Source organism: Ambystoma mexicanum, chromosome 5q, assembly GCF_040938575.1.
Source record: "Ambystoma mexicanum isolate Mex_15411 chromosome 5q, UKY_AmexF1_1, whole genome shotgun sequence".
Taxonomy (NCBI): Eukaryota; Metazoa; Chordata; class Amphibia; order Caudata; family Ambystomatidae; genus Ambystoma; species Ambystoma mexicanum.
The window spans coordinates 641677748-641703051 of record NC_090933.1 but is presented as its reverse complement, the minus strand read 5'-3'; the positions used below and the strand labels follow the sequence as shown (position 1 = coordinate 641703051).

General features: G+C 46.6%; 1 protein-coding gene across 8 annotated transcripts in view; it reads left to right on the top strand.

Annotated features, from left to right (window-relative positions):
• Nucleotides 1-25304, top strand: part of ASPH (aspartate beta-hydroxylase) — a 1438894-nt gene that overhangs the window by 403864 nt on the left and 1009726 nt on the right. For all 8 annotated transcript variants that reach the window (XM_069621106.1, XM_069621103.1, XM_069621107.1 and 5 more), the window contains one exon: nucleotides 8512-8595. In XM_069621106.1, coding sequence (XP_069477207.1) covers nucleotides 8512-8595 — 84 coding nt within the window. The remainder of the gene's footprint in view (nucleotides 1-8511; nucleotides 8596-25304) is intronic.

The window sequence follows — 25304 nt, the reverse complement described above, 5'->3', positions numbered from 1 at the left end:
CCTGGCTTGCTGCCCACTAACTGCTTGCCCACTGACTGCATCCAGCAGTACCTGTGCCATCCAGTGACCCGAATTGCCCAGTTGTTCGCTACCCAGTGACCAGACCTTGCCCAGCTGACTTTTGCCTGCCACGCGCCGCCGTGTGGTGACCGGAACCTGTTTACTGTCCAAAAAATCCCAAAACCAAAAAGTGGACTGGGAGTATAATCCCCACCCGATAGAAACACATAGCCTATCGTGTCTTGCCTTTGTCCTTATCCCACTCTTTAAGTAGTCATATTTATACCCTGGTAACTTGTTGAAACTGTTAAAATTAAAGACAGGATACGATGATAATTCTATGTGCTAGTGCCATCTCTTTTCAATTTTGTCTGGTGTAAATTAGAAGCCCTTAGTTATATTTGGAGTAATCAAACTAATTTCCATATATTTTATTGTTGGGGTTGAGCACTGGGGTGAGAAGGTTGACCTCGCGAATCAACCTTGGAGCTTACTATGTCCCTCCTTTTTTGTTTTACTCATATTTATATAGCGCACAGCAGCCCGAGGACATCGTAGCACTTGTTACAGTACAATGCTTAGTTACAGAGTTATGAGGCAAGTATTTGTTACATAATGGAGAGTTTGAGCAGAGATACAAAATATATACAAGGTTACAATAAACTTATATTACATTTGTGTTTATATTACAATATATCTGGTAGGAGTAGAGGAGGAAGAAACAGTGATAATTGAGGTAAGTGGTTTTTGAGGTTGTTGTGGAAGACAGAGATGGAAGTTTCAGCATTAAGGGTGGCAGGGAGCGAGTTCCAGAGTTTTGGTGCAATGTAGAAGCATAGACCTCCAGCTGTGGCTCTCTGCGTGGTATGTGTAGCTGGTTGGTGTACTGAGCTCTGGTGGGCTGCGTGGATGTGGTTCTTGATATAACTTAAGATAGGTATGTGGGAGCGGTGTTGTTGATGCATCTGTGTGTGATGGTGAGAGTTTTCAGAGTAATGCGGTCTTTGACTTGTAGCCACCGTGCTTCAAGTCTGGCCTGGGATATATGGTCTCTTCTGGGGATGATCATAGCGGCTCTTGGGGCATTGTTTTGTGTGGTTTGCAGTCTGTGAATGTTCTTGGCGGAGGTGCCAGCTAGGAGAGCGTTGCAATAATCGAGTTTAGCGCCTATAGTTGCTCTAGCTATGGCCAGACAGTTGGGAGCGGATAGGTAGGTTTTAATGGCATTGATGAGTTTGGTGCTGAAAGCTGATGAAGAGGCTATAGCGCTGACTTGTTTGTTCATCGTTAGATTTGCGTCGATGTGAACCCCTAGAGTCTTGATGGGGGATGATACAGAGATGGTTGAGTTGTCTATGTGGAAGTTGGCATATTGTGGGCTTAGTTTCGTTATTGTGTTTTTTTTTTGCCCACGGATGAGGATTTCGGTCTTTTCACCGTTAAGACAGAGTCCGTTGATTGCCATCCATGCTTGGATGGTTGCATAGATGTTGTAAAGGGCAGAGGTGTCTTGGTGATAGAGCACACCGATAGAGGTATAAGTACTTGAGTAACGTCTGCATAGTTGGTATATGCAACACACATAGTCAAGTAGGTCGAAGAGTGGTTTAGTGAAAAGGTTAGAGGGTGGGTGCTGTACAAGATCCTTGGGGGACACCGCAGTTTATAGTGGTAGGATCTACGTTTGCTGTGTCAGAGTAGAGCTTCATAGCTCTTCCTTCAAGGAAGGATGTGATCCAGGATGCTGCTTGATTAGAGAAGTGAGCTGCCTGAGTGAGGTGGGTGGTGAGTGTTTGGTGATCTACCAGGTCGAAGGCTGCTGATGGATCAAGGGAGGAGCAGGGCAGGTTTGCCTTTGTCCATGATCTGGGAGTTTTGTTTTTTTAGGTCTACTAAGGCGGATTCTGTTCCATGCCCGACCCGGAAGCCAGATTGCCTTTTGCCTAGTATGGAATTAACTTCTATATATGATTGGATCTGGATTTGAGCTGCTTTGTCCAGGATTTTCAAGAGGAACGGGACTGTTATTGGTCTGTAGTTGTTGGGTTGTGCTGGGTCAAGAGTGGCCTTTTTTAGAAGTGGCCGGACCTAGGCTTTCTTGAGATTGTCTGGGACAGTTCCTGTTTGGAAAGATGCGTTAATGAAGGCAGTAATCAGGGGTGCTATGTCTTTGGCGCATTCCTTGATGATTTTTGGAGGGCAGATGTTATGTTATTTTGCATTTATATAGCGCCTTGTATACCATTGGTATGGTCAAAGTGCTGGTAGGTTGAACGCCCTTGGGAACCGAAGTTCGGGTCAGTAGAGAGAGTCCAAAGGTGCGTGTGCGCACCAGGTATGTGTGCAGCTGGTGCGGAATTCTTAGAGATGGTTTGAGGTTTTTGATGCGATGAAGGACCCTCAGGTTCAGTGATGTCTCTAAAGGCGAATTGCGCGTGATTGAGCTTACTACCCTTGTCCTGTGTGGGGCAGTTAGTTTTTTGGTTTGGGAGGGCTTTGCAGTGGTTTTGGATTTTATTCTGGAGAAGTTTTATTTTGTTGAGCATAGCGGACTGGATGCTCGCACACCAGGCTTTGTCTTTATCTCTTCTGCAGTGGCAGGGGGTGTGACTAGTTCATTAAAGATTGTGAATAATTCTTTAGCTTGGGAAATTGGCCTTTGAAATCCTATCATTGAAAGAGTTGGATTTTGATGCTAGGATGGCTTTTTTATATTGGAGGGCTATCTGTTTGAAAAGGCTCTTATTTAGGTCACTGGGATCAGTTTGGCAGATTTTTAGCGACTGACGCTTTGGTGCTGGGAGGGTTTGGAGTTCATCCGAGAACCAAGAGTTGCAGTGAAATGTTATTTCTTTCTTGCTTTCAAGTGGGGCTATATCGTTTATGGCATTGGTGAGAGTATCATTAACAATATAGCCTAGATAGTTTAGTGTAAGTAACATTTTCCTTGCTTTCAAAACCGATTTTCTCACTTAACTGCTCTATTTTCCTAAACATGAACCTCACTCTAGCTTCCAAATCTCTCTGAATTCACAAGCTAGAGACCTATTTTCACCTCTATATTGTCCCTGTGATATATATCTATTCCCCAGCCCAAGAACCGCACTCCAAATCAAAGTATTTCACCCGTTTATATTAAAAACCGTTTGCAGTTTTCTCAATAATTCCCGCTTTAAATTACCCAAGTTTTCCAATGTGTCATTTGGCTGCAGCATGCTCTAAACTTTCCGCTCATTTTCTAATTGTATGCCTTTTGCTGATCCATTGCCTTGATTGCCAGTGATATAACATACCTGCTATTGTGATAAAACATATGCATATTATAATTTAACCACACAATTAATTATTTGTAAAATTTGAGTTTTATTTTAGGCCTTTGTTAAGGATTTAAAGTGTTTGCCTCTTATTCTTTGAGGGAAGGTCAGATTGTGATTCTGTTTCCTCCCTCTTATTCCAGACTACCTGCTGCATCTTTTTATCCACTCTGAATTCTTTTGTGGGTTGATGGAACATTGCAGGGGGAATCCTTAACTTGGGTGCTATTGTTCCTAAAAATCAAAAAGTGGTCCTATTCAATTGTGAAGTGTATATGTTCTGGGAGAAGGTTAATTAAGTGTATTGCTTACATTTATATTGTAATTATCACCCCGTTGGTGATTGCTGCATCATGTTAAAATTGTCTGATTTAATTTGATTTAAAAAATAAATATTGCATTTTCACCAACCGGCCTGGTTGATGGTCCATTGTGACCCGGGGTATTTGAAAAAGGGTGTGTGATATGAGTGGTGTACCATCTCAAATGGAATTCGCATAAAATAAAGAGAAAGACATATCAAGTGACCGCTACATCCTAGGCTGAGACCAAGGTGTGTGTCGCCTGATTGAAATCCTTAACACCTACTTGGCAAGTTCAAGATCTACCTCTACTCTCCTGAATCAGCCACTTCAGTTATGTGACGCCTTCTCTTACTATTCCTTCGTCTGACCCACTCATCGGGACACACTCAGGATGTCTTTCTCTAGCGACATCCCTATCATTAACATGGTCAACGCCCCCTCTCCTGGTCTGACCATTCTCTCATCTCCTCCCATTTGGGGTCCTCTGTCTGAGCCGCCTCCTTCACCATCATTCAACCGCTGAAGCGAGTGTCTGTCATTGCCTTTGCCTCTATGTTCATCTCCCTTTTACCGCTGCATCTGACTCTCCCTCTGACTGTCCTCGCCAACCTTCACCTCTCCAATTCCAACACCTTTGACATCCTTGCCCCTGTCGTGAGGCTTCGCCTGAAGCCTGAATACAAGTGCAACAGTTCGTATGATTCTGCATTTAAGTTTCAGAGAAGCTTGATCAGAGTTTTTGAACGGAAGTGGCAGACCTCAGGTTCAACCTCAGACAAGCTGGCTTTTCGCCTGCTACACAGGCAATATTGTTCCATCTGCTCCAAGTAGAGGGCCCACATTTATTTGTTTTTTTATAACTCCTAATGCCGTACTTAAGTTCAGTTTCTAAGCACAGATCCGGGATTCCAACCTCTGTTGCTCTGCATGGTCTTGCTACCAAGACCAGCACGCTGCCCCAGTGCTATGTTTCATACAAGCCTGCATCTCTGGAGCCACTAACAACACGGCTGAACTTTTAAAGATCTTCAAGAAACTCTCCAATCCAACTGCAGTCTCTACCTTCCCCCTTTCTTCCCAGGTACTCTGCACTGCCTAGGCATCCTATTTCACTTCTAAAATTCAGGACATCATTTTCCTCCCTCTCTACCACCATCTCCCCTCCTGCTCCACTGCCTCCTCTCCCTCCACCCCCGGCATTGTCTTCCCTCCTGCCCCATAGCACCTGATGAGGTCATTAAAGTTGTCCACTCTATGAAGGTCTTATCCAAACAGGTTCTCCCCTGCTCCTCTAGAACTGTTAAGGACAACATCTCCACTCTGCCCTGGCTCTTGCCGACTTCTGTAACCACTCCTTCACCACTGGCTCTTTCACTCTATCCTTCAAGAACTGCTTTGTTCACTGTCTCCTAATAAAAAAAGCCATCCGCTGACCCCTCTTGCCCAGCTAACTATCGCCAACACCCCCTTCCTGGGTAAACTCTTGGAGAAGTTGTCCCTTCCCCCAACTAATCCTTCATACTGAACTCGTTGGTTCCCTCCACGACCTTCAATCTGGATTCCGGACATCCAGAGGCACGCAAATTGCTCTCCTTAACACCTTTGAAGATCTGCTTGTTAATCTTGACTTCAACCCTTCTTCTGCTCTCATCCTCCTCGATCTCTCCTCTGCCTTTGACACGGTCAATCATTCCATCCTCCCAACAAGGCTTCATGACACCTCTTGCATCACGGACCGGGCACAGGACTGGCTGACCTTCCTAATTAACCACCCTTCCCAGTTGCGACTGGACCTTTTACCCTCCACCACCTCGCTCTCCACCTGCGGCGTACTCCTGGGTTCTATCTTGCTGCCTTAGCTTTTCAATATCCACCTCACCCCTCTTGCCCACCTTATCTCCTCCTCTCCTCACTTCCAGTGTTTTGCAGATGGCACTCAATTTTCCTTCAAACTTCCCTCTACTACCATCTCCTCCCACTCCCTCATTCACAGTTGTCTTGACTGCTATCCAGACACGGTGTGCTGCCAGTGACCTCTGTCTCAATGCTAGTAAGACTGAGCCTTCGTATTGGGACACCTGCACCCTGTTTCCCCTCTGACCATCTCCTTGGGCCCTCTACCCTCACCATCTAGTGAGGCTAGATATCCGTCATCTTCGACTCCTCTTTCACACCTCACATATCGGACCTTGCCAAGAAGGTCTACTTTCAGCTTCATCTCCTTTAGAGGCATTCTTCCTTGCCCCAGAAGCTCAATGTTTCCAGAACTTCGATCCTCTCCCAGAGGACTACTGCAACAGCCTCTTCCTCAACCTGCCTCTTTCCTCCCTCCATCACTTCAACTAATCCATATTAGGGCTGCAAGATTTATCCTTATACCCTGGGACTGCATCTATCCAGCCTAAAATCTCTCCACTAGCTCCCCGTGGCCACGAGGATCAAATTCAAGACCCTCTACATAATACAAAAGGCTGTGTGGGCCCCGAGACCCTGCTATCTCCAACTCTCCCCCAAATACCTCCCTGCTCGATCCCTCCGCTCGTCCAGCTCAAACTCTCTGCTGATCAAACGCTTCTCCAACCAGAGAGTGGGGGCAGGCTCCTCTCCTCAGCTGGCGCCTCTCGGGAACCGCCTCCCTGCACCCTTCAGACTTGAGCCGGACCTCCCTAAACTCCAGAAATTGCTCAAAACTCTTTTCTCTACCTCCTTCCCCCTCACCCTCGCTAATCACCCCACTGCCTCTGAGACTGGTGGCCTTGTCCTCATGAGTCTCTCAGGTTACCAGGACATCTGCCCAGTCGACACCTGCACCCTCAGCACTTCCCAGTGAACCGCTCCCGGACAGAGGTGTACCCTCTTGGGACACCTCTGCCCCTGCACTTCCCGACTCCCCTTGGCACTTCCCCCTCCTGGGCCCACTCTAGCACTTGCCCTACGACCACCCTTCCCTCCCCGTCCCTCTCCCTCTCCCCTGCAGTTGCTCGTCCGACTGCCACAAGGCCTAGTGGGACCATAATATATTTTTTGATTACTTACTGTTTTTACTATTGTCTGTTACTCCCCTGTTCCCTCCCCGTTTTTGCCTTTTGGCGCCGGGAAACACCATTGGGTTGTATAGGCGCCTAACAAATGCACAATAAATAAATACTGAAACCACTGTTACCCAACCACCACTTCTCCAACCCTATTCGGATGTCATTGTGCCACACTTAACACCGTTTTCGTACTAGATACAGCACTGAAATATTGCACAGCACTCCATAGTACACACCATGTGACCTTTGTTTGATGTACCAGGTAGTGAGCAGTAGTTTACCTTTGTGAACGCAGAACTAAGCAGACCTACCCACGCCTGAACTTCACAACCCCAAACCCTTGTTACACCTACTCTCGTAAAGCCAGCCAACACACAACCATGCATTCAGTGGTGACTACTGACAGCGTTCACCCACAAAAACCCACCAATGTGATACGGTACAGCCCACACACTGACGATCAACTATCCTATTGCACACCACCACTCTTGCAGCCAGGCCCCAGTTTTCCTTAAAGAAAGCAAAGCAGTGTGGGGAAAGAACACCCCTATCCATCCTCTGCACTACCGAGGTGGTAGGCTTGGATGGCTAAAGGCTAGCTGCGCTAAGTGGCTGTCTTGAGCTCTGCTCTAGTTTCATGCCACTGACACTGCGAACATGGCCTAGCTCTGCCTGCTCACCCACCTCTACCCCACACTTGCTGTAAACTACTGACCTATCTGCTTGGAGATTTTCACTGAAATCCTGATAAGACCCTCTACTGAGAGAGCAGGTGTCCTGCACTCTGTTTCCTGATGCGGTCTGCTCTGCTGAATGAGGGTGGTGGAAGGGTCTGCCGCATTTACAGGGTCAGCCCTGCCCCTCTGAATGTGGGAATATCCCTCCAGATATGTTCTTGCAGTGACTGGCTGACTTTTGGTTTTCAGTGGCCTTAGTCCCACCCCCCACCCCCCTTTACAGATGATCTCCCGCCTCATTGGATTTACTCATTGGGCACACTGGTCCTCCCATCGCTGCAGAAAAAGCAGTCTGTGCTCTCAAGCATCCGTGTTGCTTTTTGGCATTCCCTAAAACCAATACATGGACTCAGTTAGGTGTGGTAATGCTCTTTTATAAAAATTGCATTCCTTTCTGTTTGTGCCTGTTTTCTGTTCCAACCCTACAGTTCTTTTTGCTACCCCGCCCCCAAACGCTGTCCCTGCACACATAGAAGCACACGGCATCCAGCAGATAAAAACAACCTGTTAACTCTGCCAACTTTCCTGTAGCCCCCAGCATGTATGCCACTAGCTTAAACACACTCATGCCCTGTTGTGTGGAGTTCATTCCTTGCCATATCTTCCAGAGTTGGCATGCCAAGTATTGATCTTGGGTTTTGGGTTAGGAGCAAGGACACAAGGTATGGGTCTTTTACTTGATAGGCTCGTTTTTGGCTCTTGGATTCAAGCCAGGCCCTCTGGTTCGGCTCTATCCACCCACCTTTGCAAGTGCATTACAATGGCACACATGTGCTCGATACAAACACTAATTCCTAACCGCTGATTTCTGACCATTTGTCAACATCAAATGGTTAATTTTTTGGGGACTTGTACCATTAATGAATGGCACTTTTTACATGGCAGATCATGCCTCAATGTGACCAAAGAAGTAAATTGGACAGTGTGTGTGCGGTTTATTCTCTCGATAGTGCTACGACTATTGCATTTGTGAAATCTTGTGTGTTACAGGTATTTACACCTGTTCTGATGTACATATTGTGACACTGGGCTGTTTGCATTTTTTCTTGATGACCTTTTTTCCAATTTGCTTACTTGAAGGGCGTTAGATTGAATGCCAACATCCTCTGTTTAATTGCAGGACTTAAAGAACGACCGGAAGCAGCACAAGCAACATTAGAAGAGGAGCCTAGTCGTCCAGACGAGACGTCGCCCTTCGATATAGGTTGGTTTTTAAGAATAAATTTGAATCAGCCATTGAATGCCAGAACTGAACTCACATGCATAATTTTCGCTTGTTTTCCTCTACCTCAGTCACTTACAAAAGAGTTCTGTGACAACTTGCTATATTATACAGAAAGTGTATGTCTGTTAAACTGAGTGTTTGAGATCATATGGTGGTGCATGGTTGGCAGTGTGTGTTGTGCATGCTAACTATGGAATCGGCAGAAAGCAGTCGTTTTCAGTATCTTGATTGATATTGGCTGGTAGGTCAGCAGTATCTTTTTGCAAATTAGCAGAGATTTCGAATGTTGCCTAGTTTCTTCCTGTGCCTATATCTAGTCTTCGTACTTGGCTCTTTCAGCGGTACTAATTGACACAACTGTCTTGCACCACACCATTTTTTAAGTCTTCTGATGCTTGTTTAAAAACATCAGTTTGTTCCCATCTGACACCACATGCTGTTCACATGTCTTTTGTGGCACACATGGAAAAAAATGGTACCTCCAAAATATGTTAGTATGTTTTGTGTATTTGATATAGATTCAGAAAGACGCAGTTTTTCAGTTGCATGAACAACTGTATGAACATTGGTTGCAAAGCATATAGAAATTGAAGGCTGTGCACAGATGCGTGTGACAATCCCCAAGCACCCACCCACTTAACCACACAACAGCTTGCATGCCTCATTCCATTCGCTCTGCTTGGGGCTAATTTGACACTTCTTGGAGAGCTAATGCCTATGTTAAACGGTTCTTCACTCCAATTCTTTTTAGGTTTTTTAATTGCGGAAGTTTCCACACTGCTGAATATCAAGGGTTTTGACTCTTAACTGAGGCTTTTCACGGAAAAGTACACGCAGCAAATAGTGACCGTGTTCCCCCCATCCATCTCTCAATCCATTCATCTGCGTTTTTTTTTAAACGCGCTGGCACTCTCGTTAAATAAAAAGTATTTGAACACCATGTTATGTTGCTCGATTAGACCATGCACTGATATGTAAAACAGTTCATCAATTTGCAATTGTTTAAATGCAAACTTCTTATCCTGCTACAGCTAGATTCTATTCAGCCATCATAGATTTCTGTCAAATGTGGTTGGATTGTGCCACCTAAAGGCATTTTAAGATATTGCAGTTTAAACTCCAATAGTGCTCTGCAACAAAAATGCTTACGCAGCTGGCAATTAAAGTATTCTTTTTTTAATATTCAAAAACGTTAAACTTTTTGTTCCAAACTCCCAGATCCACCATATTGGTTAGCTGTAGAACAATCTGCCTGTAGAAACAGTCCTTAGTCATTTTTGCTTTGTTATTGAATTGAAGCACAGAGATTCATTGCAAGATAAAAGCGGTCCTCTTATATGCTGTTCTCTTTTGACCCTTGTTGCAAAGGTCCGCATGTCAATTGGGTCTCAGCCTCTTGGTACTTTGTAATTCTATAGCCAATGAAGAATTTACGAATGGGCGCATAACAGAGGTACTCGGACTACAATTTTCCGCTCGTGCATCTTAAACAGTCTAAAGATAAACTTGAATTTCAATGGTTCATTTGTTTCATTTATTTTTCAATAATTTAATCTGTTTAATGCACAAACGATTGTGTAATACATATGCAATCACAAAAAAACAAGGTGTTTCTGCAGATTTACCGCATTTTACCAAACTTCTGTTGTGCAAAGACCACTTGGTGCATGCAGATTCCTGCACTTTGTAGCCAATCTGCTGTTGACCTTCTCCGCGAGTGTCTCTAATGCGAGCTAGTAAAGCTAAACTTTATGCTTTTGAGCTTAGTCTTTGGCATCTTGATTGCCCAGCTTTGACAATTGTAGTCTTCTCTTCAATTGCATTTTGTGTAAGTTCTCAAAATATTTGACTCTTGAAATGTTTTAAGAGTCTGTAAGGAATTAAAGCAAGCTGAGCATTTAAAGGAGCATGGGGCATTTAATTTGTTACCATTAGGAGACTTGGGACTTAGCAGACATTAAACGAAAAGGAGGCAGGCAGCAAAGTTGGCTGCTGGTCACGTGACAAGGCCCTGCCACTCGGTTGCTCTGCCTGCCACCTAATTTAAGCAGTACTCCTTGGGCGTCCTCTGCAAAGGACGGATGAAGACGAGGACCTCGCCTGTTCGGGCCCGATAGGGTCAAGGGACAGACCTGCTATTCTACATTTCAGGGTTCGCTAGGCTTTGTAATTACAAACTAATCGTTAATGCTGCCACTCACCAAAAGACATCAGCACGTGTTTCCTCCCACCTCAGCCCTTCTCCAATCTCCCTAGCATTCGAATGGCCAAGCGCCGTGGGCAGCTCCCGCATGCTTCCCTAGCAAACCTCATCAATATTGCCCTTGCCCTATCCAACACCCACGGACCCCACAACCTCTCATGTGAGTCAGCAGTCACTCATGCTGCAGAGATCACAGATGTCCTCCCGTACCACAACCTTGATGCCCTATTGACGGAAACATGGTTTCTAATGTTTGTTAATCTGTTTAGAATCACATGCTGTGCATATTGTCCGTCATCCAGTGGTGACTGCGGAGTATTGCATCTTGTCTTTCGGGGACCGAAAGGGAACGTCGGTATAGGCACGTCTGTAACACTATCCCTATTGTGACGTGTGTAGTACCCAAAATACCTCATGCGCCGAGGTCCCTCAGATTGTTTTTTTCCGCCCAGATAACTGGTCGTCCTATAGCAGAGCTCTTACTAGAGACATTGTTTATCTTTACCGAATTGTCGGTTTATTCCCCGTTAAGTCACTTTGCCCAACAAGAACATCTTCGACAAAGACTACGGGGGAATCGTCTACGGCTGTGGATTTCGGCGCCTATGATCCGGTGGCCGGATTTTCCACATGGTCGGGCCCTCTGGCCAACCTATACAGTAGGGAGAGTGGGGTCGGGGTGGCCATAATGTTTTTATGTCTTTCCTCCTTTCCCTTTTCCCTGTTGGTCTGGTCATCCTTCCCTTTGGCTATGGAAAGAACTCCTTTTAGATTCTGCCCTAAGTGTAGGGTCAGATATCCTTGGAAGGACGAACACAGGACGTGTAACGCCTGCCTCCCCCTAGAGCGTAACGAGAAGCGGTGTGCAGCGTGCAAACTCCTTCGGCCTAAGACCCTTAAGGAGCGCCGTGTAAAATGGTGGGACGCGTACAGTATGTCACACGTGGAGCCCCCTTTTGCCACCGCTACGCCAGCAGAAAGTGACGGGGGTACTTCGGGTGACCAAACGTCCATTTTGGATGTTATAGACCTTGAGGCGGACGCTTCTAGGTCTGCCATGCCTGTCCCGACCCTTCCAGGCTCGACTCTGGTCTTGCTACAGGGACTACACCCGGCGACAGGGGCGTACAAGCACATCGCACTAAGCACACAACCCCTACGCCTATTTCGACGCCTTTGTCGAGAAAGGCAAAAGCGCCATCGGGGCCGATGAAAACTTCGCCAGTCCTCTCGGATCGTTCAGATCCAAAGCCTTCCCCGCATCCGCAGCAACGTTTTGCGACTGGGCAATATAAACAAACTAAGGGCGCTACTCCGGAACCTACACGCGTCGAAGTGCGGGAGCCTGACACTTCGATTTCCAAGGCCTCAGTAGGCTCTAAAACTAAAGATAGGCCTCTACCCGGAAAACCGACCGCTAGGCCTCTAGTGCCGTGGACGGTATTACAACTGCTGAGAAATCATCTGAGCCTTTGTCTCACGACGATGCGGCGACTATCGAAAGTAGCATCGGTAGAATTACGGCGGCGGTGGGCCTTACTCCAGTTCCGCCTAAGGTTATGGGCCAAGCCGCGGAACATTTTTCGGCGGATTGGGTTCCTGATTCCGGATGAGGCTTACGAAGATGGTCGAGAGCCTCTTTCCGACGTCGTGAGAGATTCCTTTTGACGCCGCAGTGCAGAGTACGTAGTTTCTCCTCACGTAGGCCAGTTTGGGTCCTCTAAATGGACTACAGAGAAATTCGAAGGGTGTATGGATTGGCTGGAGCAGATTATCAGTTCTTCTGATCATCCTCCCCCGAAAAGGGCTCGGGTAGACCCTAACCTCCAAATTCAGGAAGATCAGTCTCCTGAAGATCAACAGGATACTACGGACAACTCGGAGGAAACCCAGCAGGAAGGTCATGACCCATGTACACAGCAAGATCAGGACACTGATGTTTTGTGCCTAGACTCTCCTCCGTCCACCCCAGCTTGCCAGGCCTCTCCTGTAGATGACCAAATGGCATTCAACTCCATGTTGAAGAAAGCAGCTGAATACTTAATTTCCACTCAAGAGGCCGTACCTGAGCAGGATTTCGTGGAGGATATTAAGGAAAAACCGCTGGCAAGTCAATCCATCCCTCTCCTTAACTCTGTTAAGAGACGGGTAGCTCCCTCATTGCTCTCACCTGCTCACACGGGCATTGAACCCGAGAGTCGAAAAATTATTTCAACCTTCTCCTTCCAACCCTCTATATATCAAAGGGCATGCCATCCCAGATTCACTGGTATTGACTACCACTCAAAAGAGGGCAGGGGTACCCCTTGCCACGGGAGAATCACCACCGGACAAGGAGTCTAAGCGGCTATATGTTCTGGGCAAACATGTCACGTCAGCAGCTGCATACACCATACGGGTTGCTAATAGTACTACTCTATTAGCAAGCTATGCTGATGCCCAATGGAATTTGCTCCAGGAAGGCCTCAAAGAGGTTCCCGAACCCGCCAAATCAAAGTTCTCGCCATTGTTACGGAGGGAAGACTGGTTAACCAGACTGTGGTGAAGAACACCCTGGACACTGCGGAAACTGCAGTCGGGTCTCTTGCACAAGGGACTCTAGTGAAAAGAAACGCGTGGCTGCGTACATCAGGATTTAGACCTGAGACTCTGGCCTCCCTCATTAATAAACCCATTGAGGAGACTAAACTCTTCGGGAAAGCAGTGGATGAAGCGTTGGAGACAGCCAAGAAGGAGCATGAGACTATAAGGTCTCTGCACCAAATTACACAGAAACCCTCCTCCCAGAGGGGTAATGACTCTCAGTGGTCCTTTCGAGGGCAACCCCGTGCTGGTAAAAACTAAGGCACGGGTAACTTTAACACAAATCAAACATCTGGAATCCCCACTTAATACCCCTCAAGGGGTCAAACGCAGCAAAGGTAGAGGCCCCAATCCCAGAGGAGCCACAGCATCTGGTCAGAAATGACCACCAAGTCCAGGTCCCCTCCCATGTCACCCCGGTCGGGGGCGATTAACATCTTTCCTCAGGGCATGGGAAGGGGTAACTTCCGACCAGTGGTTCTTAAAGACGGTTGCCTATGGTTATTGCGTGGAATTCACCCGACCTACACAGTTCAGGCCGCCGCGCTCGCAGCGCCTTTCACCAGACCATCTGGAGATCCTGATCCAAGAGGTGGAAGCGCTGCTTTGAAAGGACGCCATAGAAGCCATCCCTATTCTTCAGGTAAACGAGGGTATTTATTCAGTGTACTTCCTTGATCCCAAAAAGGATCTCGCCATGTGTCCTGTTCTAGATCTGCGCCCAGCGAACAAGTTTATAAACCCCCAGACGTTTCGCATGGTAACACTGCAGGAGGTGATCCCATTGCTGGAACAAGGGGACTTAATGGCAACGTTGGACATGAAAGATGCATTCTTTCATATTTCAATGTTTCCAGCGCACAGGAAATATCTAATGTTCATGATCCAGGACAGGCATTACCAATTCAAGGTACTCCCCTTCGGCATCGCCTCAGCACCAAGGGTGTTTACCAAAGTCCTGGCAGTGGCAGCAGCACACCTGTGCAGACTATCAGTCCCAGTTTACCCTTACCTTGACGACTGGCTCTTTACAGAGGACTTGTTGGACGCTTGTTTTTCGAACACTCAAAAAACAGTAGATCTCTTCAGCCTGTGTTTTTCAATCAACGAAAAGAAATCCAGTTTAGTCCCCAGCCAAGTAAAACAAGTTCTGGGAGCGCTAATTCGGACGGAAGACTGTCTTGTCTTACCCTCCAGCGAGAGGGTTCAGAACAGGCTCTCTCAGATTCCTCAATATGTAGCCAGTCGGGAGGTGACGGTGCGCAAAGCCATGCGTTTGCTAGGAATGATGGCGTCATGTATATACTTGGTCCCCCAGGCGCGGCGGCGCATGCATCCCATGCCAGAGTGGCTCAACAGCCAGTGGTGTCAGGCCAGCGGACAATGGGAAGATCTGTTGGTTGTCTCAGCCCTCCTTCTCTCTCTGCAGTGGTGGTCAAGAGAAAACCCCTTGAAGGGTAAGACCTTCACCACCCAAGCAGTGGAAGCCACTCTCATGACACTCATCTCTCACTGGGTGGGGGGGGAACCCCTCACCTGCTTCAGCAGACAGCGCACAGAGTGTGGTCTCCTCAAGTATCGTACAATCATATAAACTTACTGGAGCTACTAGCGGTGTTCAAAGCATTGAAGGCCTTTCAGATGCAACTGCAAGGGAAGACGGTGCTGATCCTAATGGACAGCACTACAGCAATGTATTACCTGAACAAAAAGGGGGGCACTCACTCTCCAGGGCTATCCAGGCTGTCCCAAAACATTTGGATATGGGCTCTCAAACACATGATGTTTTTGTTGTCCCAACATGTTCCAGGGGAACTCAATCCTCTGGCAGACGTACTCAGCAAAGATTTTTCCTCTGCCAGAAGAATACGAATGGCGACTGCACAAAGACATTGTGTCCAACGTCTTCGCAGAATGGGGTTTCCCAGAGATTGACCTGTTCGCTACTCAGCAGAATGCCCAATGCCAAGACTGCGCCTTCAGGTACCCCCAACACCGATCCAAGGGGAACAGTCTCTGGATAACTTGGTCGGAGAAATGTGTCTACCCCCCCCCCTCACCACTTATCAACAAGACGGTGCACAAGATGCACCAGGAACCAGTTACCATGATACTGGTGGCCCCCATGTGGGCCCGCCAACCCTAGTTCGCACACCTGATAGAAATGTCCCTCTCCCCAACAGTCAAGCTAGCCTGCTCATACAACATGTTGTCTCAGGACAGGGGGGGAAACCCTGCACCCTTGCCCACAAACTCTGAACTTAGCAGCTTGGCTCCTAAGGTCATAGTTTGGACACCTGCAACTCCCTCAGAGCTGCATGGACATACTCGGGGAAGATACTCATAGATAAGATACTCATAGATTGCTCACCCTCACACATTGTGCTGTATCTAACCCACCTGTTGGACACTGGGTTAGTTTTCAATTCCCTAAAGGTTCATCCGGCTGCTCTGTCAGCCTACACCACACCACATCACAACAAAAGATGTCGTGGTGGAAAATACCAGTGATTAAAGCCTTTATGGAAGGGGTTAAGAGGATTTATCCTCCCATTTCTCACCCAGCCCCTGGATGGGATCTGAATGTAGTTTTGACCAGGCTCATGGGAGCTCTCTTTGAGCCTATGCATAAAGCAAGTCTGAAGGACCTGACTTATAAGACAGCCTTCCTAGTGGCTATCACTTCTATCAGAAGGGTTAGCGAACTACAGGCTCTTTCTGTTCTAGACCCCTTTGTTACAGTCCACAAAGATAAGGTAGTTCTGCGCACACATTCCAGGTTTGTGCCGAAATTCATCTCGAAGTTCCATGTGAACCAATCAATCGAACTACCCACTTTCTTCCAGAACCCTACCAACATGGCTGAAAGAAGCCTTCACACACTAGACGTGCACAGGGCAGTCATGTTTTACCTGGAAAGAACTAAACCACTAAGCAAGACTAAACAATTCTTCGTCACAGTGGCAGCTGGTAGAGAAGGGGACCATGTCTCTAAATCCGCTATCTCAAGGTGGATTGTCAAATGCATCACACTGTTACACACTTGCTAAGAGAGAACTGCCCTTCAAACCTAGAGCACATTGTACTCCAGGCACTGGGGCATCCATAGCATGTTCCCCTTGAGTCCATTTGCAAAGTGGCAACCTGGAGTTCTGTACACACCTTTACAAACTATTGCCTAGACACTCATTCTAGGTCTGATTCTAAGGTGGGACCAGCAGTACTAAGACATCTTTTCTCTACTGTTCCTTCTCACAACCCACCTCCAACTCCGGGTACTGCTCGCTAGTCTATGCACAGCACGTGATTCTAAGCTGATTAACAAGCATCAGAAGACATGCATTACTCACCATAATAGCATTTCTGATGATTGTATCTGCTTAGATTCACATGCGCCCTCCCTACCTCCCCGGTCGGGGTGGAAGGAACACAAACGTCTTACTACTTTTTTTTATGTACTCACTCACTGTAGCCTTGGGCTCCCTCATGGCAGAAAAAATACAATCGGAGGGACTTCGGCGCGTGAGGGATTTTGGGTACTACACACGTCATGATAGGGATAGTGTTACAGACACGCCTATGCCGACGTCCACTTTTTGTCCCAGAAAGACAAGATGCAATACTCCGCGGTTACCACTGGATGTCAGACCATAAGCACAGCATGTGAATCTAAGCAGATACAACCATCAGAAATGCTATTACGGTGAGTAATGCATGTCTTATCCCATCCTCCCCACATGTTTTCTCCTAGCCCAAGGCTATTGCATCTAACCTGCCAACAGGCCAGGAATGGCAGCAGGCAGAATGGCAATTTTCCACAGGAGCATTTGGTCATGCTCCATCTCCTCTCTCAGAACAAGCTCTTTTCAATCACTTTCCTGCTGGGTCCCTTTTAATGCACAAGGAATCCATCGCCTTCCTTTCATCTACAGACCACCTCACAGGAGTGACAATTTCATTGCCAAATTACTCGCCTCTGCTAAACTAGCACTTTCTAATAATGTCTTTCTCAGAGATTTTAACGCCCCCATGTTACAAGCAGACAACCGCACTTGAAGCATGCTTTTCACACTGACCGGTTCCATAGATCTTAAGCAAATTCTGCTCTCCCCCATGCACAAAAAGACAACATCCTAGACTTAGCCTTCACATCATCCCCCTCCTATCACTTGAGCAGACCCTATCCCACTTGACTAGTCTTAACACATGGCCATCCCATTTTTAATCACCCCCTTGACTACAGCCCACAAAATCTAGGCTAAACCACCCCTCACTCATCGTTTGCTTCTAGCTCATTGACCCCCCAGGTCAATGAGCTAGAAGCAAACTGCAGACTTCCCCACAACAGAGAATGCCTCAGACCTTCTAGAAATATTGAACAACTTTGCTATAAAACTGGTGGACACTTTCATGCCCCCCTAAAGACCAGCCAGGAGAAGACCAAACTATCCACCTCTTGATACACACCTGAGCTAGCCTCCAGCAAACGCTCAGAGCTCTAGAGAAACTGTGGTGCAAAAACAAATTACCCTGTGAGACCTCGCCAACCTCCAAACTCTCGGCGCAACCCAGGATTCTGATTGCCAGGGCCAAAATTGCTTTACTCCCCACCATTGCGCCAGCCTCTACCAGAAACAAAGCCCTCTTTAAAGTAGTAAAGCATTGTACCATACCCGCCCACTACCCCAGGGTACTAGCAACTCAGGAAAAATTTGACTGAAACCCATTTTTTTAAACAAAAAAATAGACCAAATCCGAGAGGCCATCAAATCAACCTCCCTGCATTAGCGCCACCTGCACAGCGGCATGCACATTGCCCTCTGGACTGAATTCTCTCATCCATTCCCCCACCCCCTCGGATTCGGCACAATCCTAGGCTTCACCGCTGACAGCAGCTGTCCTTCCAGAAACGCATAGGCAAGAATGCTGCCAACCCCTACCCTTCAAAAAAATCAAATCCTTCATCCGACCACAGGACTTGGACAGTAGTGCAAGTCCTTGTGGTCTTGCACATTGGTGGAGTTTGTGGGGGGGGGGGGGGAGTTCTCTTGACAGGGCTACAAGCTACTCACTTGGCTCACCTAAAAGCAGTCCACCACGCTGCAGCATTTCTTGTTACTTGAGCACGGAAATGTGACCAGATCACCCCATACTATGCAAATTACATTGGCTTCCTATTAAGGCCACGATAGTGTTAGACTGCATGTATCATCTACAGAGCAGACACGAGTAGCACACAGAACACCTGGTGGCTGACCTCCACATATCTGGTAGCACACGCTCCTCGCACAGCAAATCGTCCAACGTACTTGAATCACAACTTGTCTGCAAAGGGAGGACCCACAAACAATCCTTTTCTTGTCATACACTCACCCTCTTTAACTCGATCCTGGTGTCTTGTTGGAATCGCCCAACAATTCTCTAATTTCGCTAATCTCTCAAAACATACCTCTTTTTAACAAGACCTGACCGAGGGCTAATTCCAATGGACACATACCGATGCACAGACAAACTCACAGTACTGCACTACTGTTAAAAGATGCCAGCCCAAACTCTGGCTGCACAGTCTGTACAGAGCTCGGCTGCTCTAGCTTGGCCTCCTAACGATACAGTAAATAAAAATAAATTGGGTGGTGGCACACTGATCAAAATCATATGGCGGCACAAATCCCGAGAGGACTGGCAGGGCACACAGTGGGGAATCGAGTCTATAGCCTATTTACTTCATAAGCAAGACATGGTGGCTACTGACCAGGTGCTAGCGAAGGCTTTGCTGTCCAGTTAGAGCCGATTTTAACCTTAAGCCCTGCAACATATCCAGTTTCCTGCAGACGTTTGTTGGTGGGTGTTGGACAGAATTGTCCTTCTTCTTGAAACTTTCCTTCGATTTCCATCAATGGAACCTCGAGCTATTTTGTTATGCCTTGAACCCTGACCTGATTTTGTAGGTGAGTTTTTAAGCTTTGATTCACTTGCATTGCTCAACTCTTTAATTTTGGAGGCACTGTTGAACCCTTATGGTTCCAGTGCAAAGGAACTGCCCCCTTTCGTGATGCATGCTCACCTTGCAGTGAGGTGTAGCAGGATTACTTTATATGTCTAGTTATTTTCTCTTGGTTAACTTTTTGATGTGCTGAGGCTGATGGGAATGAACAGTGTTCTGTTCATTTTTCCGGTGCACTTTATTTTTTTAACTACATAAAGCCGTTATATTTTAAAGGTCTGGGCCTGCTCCCAAATGGTTCCACTCTTAGCTTTCGCAACTGACCTAATGCACTCATGGCATGGCCCCACCGTCCTCCACCCTACTCTCGTTCTATATCCCCTCTCACCCCTTACGATCACAGAATCTGTCCCTTGTCTCGTTTCTGCTCCTTTTCTCTTCTGGCTCTGAAACATTGGAACGCTCTTCCCCTCTCACTTCGCTCCTTATCTCTTTGCATCTTCCAAACAAACCTTAAACAACTCTACCTTCTATCGTCTCTTGTTTCCTAAACTCTATGCTCCCTTGCTGTGCTAATGTAACTTTTACTTGTGCTCAATTTGTACCACTTTGAATTTAACTGTTTTTGGATACGTTTTTATTGTTCAGGACCTTTGGCGAAAGGCACTTCAGAAATTCAATAAAATACAAATACAAAGCCAATTTGAGTACCATACACTCAAAATGACTATGCCAAGCTGGATAAGCTTGTCTTTTGGCCATCTTGTTCTTTGGGCTTCTTCCTGCCCTCTCTGGTCCAGAAACAGCATGAATTCTATATCTCATCAGCAAGAGAACTTTCATTTGACTCTACCCTTATACAACAGGGTCAATCAAGATCAGTAGCTGTGGATGGGTTATGACTTTTCTAACTCATTTAAGAGTTCTTGTGGCAATTGAATGCCCTGAAATCTAGGCAATTAAAATTGGCAAGTTTCAATCGTACTCTTTAGAGTGTGATTGAACTTGTGGTCATGGCGCAATGAAGAGTCTGTCTAGGTCTTTTCAAAATGCATGTAAAAGTACCATTGGGCGGAAGTATGTTGGCATGTTATTTACATATTTTGTGGGTAAATTGTTGAAGGTCGTTACCAGATCATCTGAGGGAATAAGAGTGAGATACTGGTATTTGAAACAATGAGAAAAAAGATAACTTTCCAGTGGGGAGTGGACATTTGGCCTCCATCCCCTTTCTCTCCCAAAACACCCCACCCCCACCCCCCAAACTCACAACTCGGTTCTTAGTCTCAACTGTTTGAAAAGCAGTATTGGAACGTTTACAACATTAACCACCTGCTGTGTTTTTACAGTGTCATCACTTTTGCTGCAGCTACACATTCATTCAAAAGTTCAGGAATCAATCTGTTCAGGACCCAGGTTTCACACTTCATACCCTAGCCATAGGTTGGTCAACGGTAGAGACTGGAGTAAAACGGTGGGAAGGAACATGTTTTCCTAAATGTTACTTGTATAGGTTGCATCTGTTGTCTGCATCCCAGGAGGCTGCAGGAGCAGCCAGGCAAGTTTCCAGTGGGTTTCCTCTAAAGGTCCTGCTGCTCACCCAGTGGCTGGCAATCCCGTGACCTACCATTCATGGCCCTCTTAGGTTGGTCCCCTAGGCGTCCCACATGCCGGGTGTCTCCAGCACAGGGCATCAACGCAGGGGTTAAGTACTGTTTGGCCTTATTCAAAAATGAATGGACTTTGAACCCCATACCCTTCCCTGGTGACAATCTACCCACTCCCTGCCCCCACAACCTACAGAAATTAGCCCTCCACTCACCCTCAATATACGCAGAAACTGGGAACAATGTGAGTGACACTAATTTAAAACAGCCATATTGCTTTAATTGTTCTGTTGGTTTCTATCAGCTTGTTTGCCCTTAGTGTTCCATCCCTCCCCATGTGAATCCTGTTTCCTTGGCTATTCCTGCTGCTACTCACCCTCTCCCTATTATGGGAATGCCTCCCAGAAACCTTTAAGCCCCACCTCGTGCACTGAGGATTGTCCAAGTGCAATGGGCTTGCCTTGGGAACATGATGCTGTACAACTTGGGTAATTACCACTTGTCCCATCCCCATCCTATGTCTCACCCACAGGAAACAGCCAGGCCGCCTCTCTCGCTCCAAACTGATCTTACCCCCCACCCGAGCATCCATCTGACAATAAACACTTCTTCTCCGCCCAAATAATCACCCATTAACTTTGAATTTCCCAGTCGGTGTGCAATAAAAATAAAACCCCCTTCAGTTTTTACCTGTTGGACTTTCAAGATCCACTAATTTCATCCATGGGCATACCAGAAACTTGGATGACGTCCCATGGGACTGCTTCTGCTTTACATTAGCTCCTACACCTTTATTTGTTTCTCGTGCTTGACAGGAGTGCTGGGATGTCCCAATCACTCAAGGGTGATTCCAACCTACAAGAAATACACCCCTCCCCCACCAACTTGAACTCTACTCTCCCCTCTGACTGCTTCCTGACCCCCTCCCAACTTTCCCACCCATTCCCAAGGCAACAGTCTTAACCTGGTCTTCCTCCCTCATGCCATCTATAGTCACTGCTGACTCCTTCCCATTGAATCCCTCCCTTATCCACTTCAATAGCGCTTGTCACCTCCAACCACATTCCTCCCTCGCAGATGCATGTACAACAGAATGGCTGAGATCACATACTCCTTTCTAGTCCCACTCAATGACTTCAACCTCTGAGCTTCCTGTTGGTACTGAATTACCTTTCTCGCTGCTTTGCCACCTCAAAATCGCCACACTGCTTCAACTCTGCTGATGGACTACATTTTGCACCCCACACATCAGACAAAAGGACCATCACTCCTAATTTAGGCACTGCTAAATGCAACTACTTCACCCACCTTATGTCTGTCTGCTCGCAGCCTTGTAAACTATCCCCTGGCCGTCCTTGCTGTGTAATGTATTCCTGCTCAGCCAATGACTTTGCCCACTCCTTTTTTTTTTCCTAAAACATCTGCGACACTCTCCATAACCTTCTTTCCCTTCGCCTCTTCCACTGCTGCATCTAGTCTTCACTTTTCCTCCCCCACCACTCCTTTGAATTCTATTCCACCTTTGGGACTACAAACCCTTCTTGGGCTCAGACTTTCTCGGCAAGCCATGAAAGAACTTGCACCAATTACCTGCTAATTCCTTGCATGTCTCCAACATCTCCTCCCTCTCTACTGGTGTCTTCCTCGCAAGTATCTACAGTACTACCTATCTGCAAGAAACTCTTCAGACTTTAACCACCCAGCAAACTACTGCCTCCTTTGTCTCCTCTCTAAAATGTGTAGTCTTTAACACGATTGCAAACTACCTTGAAATGAATGGCCTTTGTGATGCCCTTATATCCAGATTCCCCAGCCAGCCATCAATCCACTGAGTCTTCTACAGACTCTCCCTCATCCCTGTGGACTCATCCAGTACTTTCAAAAGTCTACAACCCCACTCTAACCTTATCTAGAATATAGCTCTCACCTGGATTTCTTCCTAGCCATCCGTTCTTTAGTTTCTCGAACATGAGCAACTTTGATCCTGTTGCTCTCCCAGTAGGAACCCCTTGAGGCCCAGTCCTAGGCCCGCTGCTTTTCATGGTCTACACCTCCTCACTTGGCAAACCTGTCTCATGTGTCAGGTTCTCCAGATGATGCCAACATACTCTTCTCATTTTCTTCCTTTCTCCCCTCCCCCTGACCTCTGTGAACCTCCTACTGCCTCCCTGCCATCTGACATGTGATGGCCCATCGTTGCCTAATTAACTCTTCTTGCAGCCCCTAACACTCTTACTGTCATCCCCTCCCCAACTTTTTCAACATCCCCTCCTCACACACTCGCTCAAGGCACTAAGCTTAGGTTCCACTATGACAGCGATCCTAAGCTCCAGTACTTATCACCTCCACAGCTGCCAAGATCAACCTTCCCAACATCTGTGAGCTTTGCCCACTCCTCACCTATCAGGCCAAACGTCTCACATCCAGTCTAGTCCTCAGCCGCTTGAACTACTGCTAGACTCTCCACATGGGCCCCTCTGCTACTGCTTTGCGCCCCTTGACTAAGTCCCCAACCTTTCCTCATGTACCATCTGCACCCTCCCCACTGTGCCCTCACGTCTCCCTCTGGTTACGTCCTACCAGGCATGCAAAACTGGGCACTCTTTAAATTTCTATTTTTCTTCAATTCTATTAATGGCCATGTCCCCAACCTGCCTGGCATACTCCTCCTTTGCTACTCTCCATCTCTAACCCTACGATCTGGCACCCTCCTCAAACTAGCCATCTCTCGATCTGCTCACCCTCTTTGTTCTGCTCCTTCGCCCTCCTTTCCCCCATGACTGGAACCCCCTTATTCCTAATATTAAAAACACCAGAATGTTCTCATTCATGTCCGCACTAGCTTCTACAAAGTAAAGGCGCACACACATTTCTCTAAAACACCCCCCCACCTGCTGCTCCCACCACACAGCTCCCTTTCCTCATAATCCCTTCCCTAATATACGCGTAGATGTCCTTTTTCACATCAACCCATGACTACTATACAATGTTTGCTACTGTACTTGAACTACATTTCTACATACTGCATTTTTATTGGCTAAAACTGGTATCTCAGCAATATAATTTGCCTCAATTTTTTTATTTGAATCTTTTTTTCTTGAAATATTGAAAATGCAAACATAAAAACAAAGATGGAGGGTACAATACTTGTGATACGAGTTTAAATTCCATAATACTAGAGCACAATGTGTTTCATCCCTTCATTCCACGCCCTGCCCTTTGCCCCTCGAATCATAGAAAATCAATCAAATTTAACAAAATGCCTGCTGGCTCCTTCCAGATGCACACTGGATACATTCTCTGATATGCTGTATCATTTCTCTACTAGATGGCTCCTTTTCACTCAATGGTAAATGTTCCTGCATCTGCATGCCCTGTACTCAAACACACATAATCATAGGAGGGGAGTTTTCAAGCAAATGCACACCCATTGTTTCCCATAATTTTGGTGGACCTGAGGCGCACTCAGCTTGTGTATTCCCTAATTATTCATAACAATAGTGGACAGGACGTTGAGGGTCACTTGGTGTACTTCGATCAGGAACCAAGGTTCAGTTCTAGTCAACCCCTGTCAACTGGGGAAACTGTTTCAATCCACTCCACCAGTGTTAGTTTTACTGTTCATGGTGCATCCTGTATTTGTTTTTATTTTATTCTTTTATTTTTTGTTCCTACACTTATAACGTCATTTCAGTGAAATGTTTTTATGGTGCACCAACTGTTGCAACCTAATGGGATATAAGCACAATGGCTTCATTCTAGTCAATGCGTTCCACATTTAGTACGTTTTATACCGGAACCACTGAGTCAGTTGTTTTTTATAAACCACTTTATTGGATTTTCACAAAATTCTACCTTTTGAGTACACAACCACAACCCAAACTACCACAACATCAACCCCCCTTCTTTCAACAGAACACAGGCATAGATTACACTAGAAAACACTACCGCACCCATGAACTTGATCTCGATGTCCTCGGTCTTAACGAGAACCGAGACTTGGTTCACGACCAGCTCTGTCACAAGCTTTGACACTCTACTACTCTCTGATGGCTACAAGATCCTCTCTACACCCAGATCCACCCGGTCTGGAGGGGGTGTAGCCCTGATCTTTACTCACTGGATTACTGCCGCTCATTCCCACACAGACATACTCCTCTTTCAAATGCCTTGTCTGCAGGCTTTCTCTCTCCTAGCCACTCTTACTGTGGCCATCCTCTACCAGCCTCCTGGTCAGATCACCTCATTTCTCTGAGTGGGCAGACAACTCCTTCTCCCTCCTGGCCTCAACCACTCAACTCCTCCTTCTTTGAGACCTCCATATCCATCTAGACTCTCCTTGTTCCTCCTC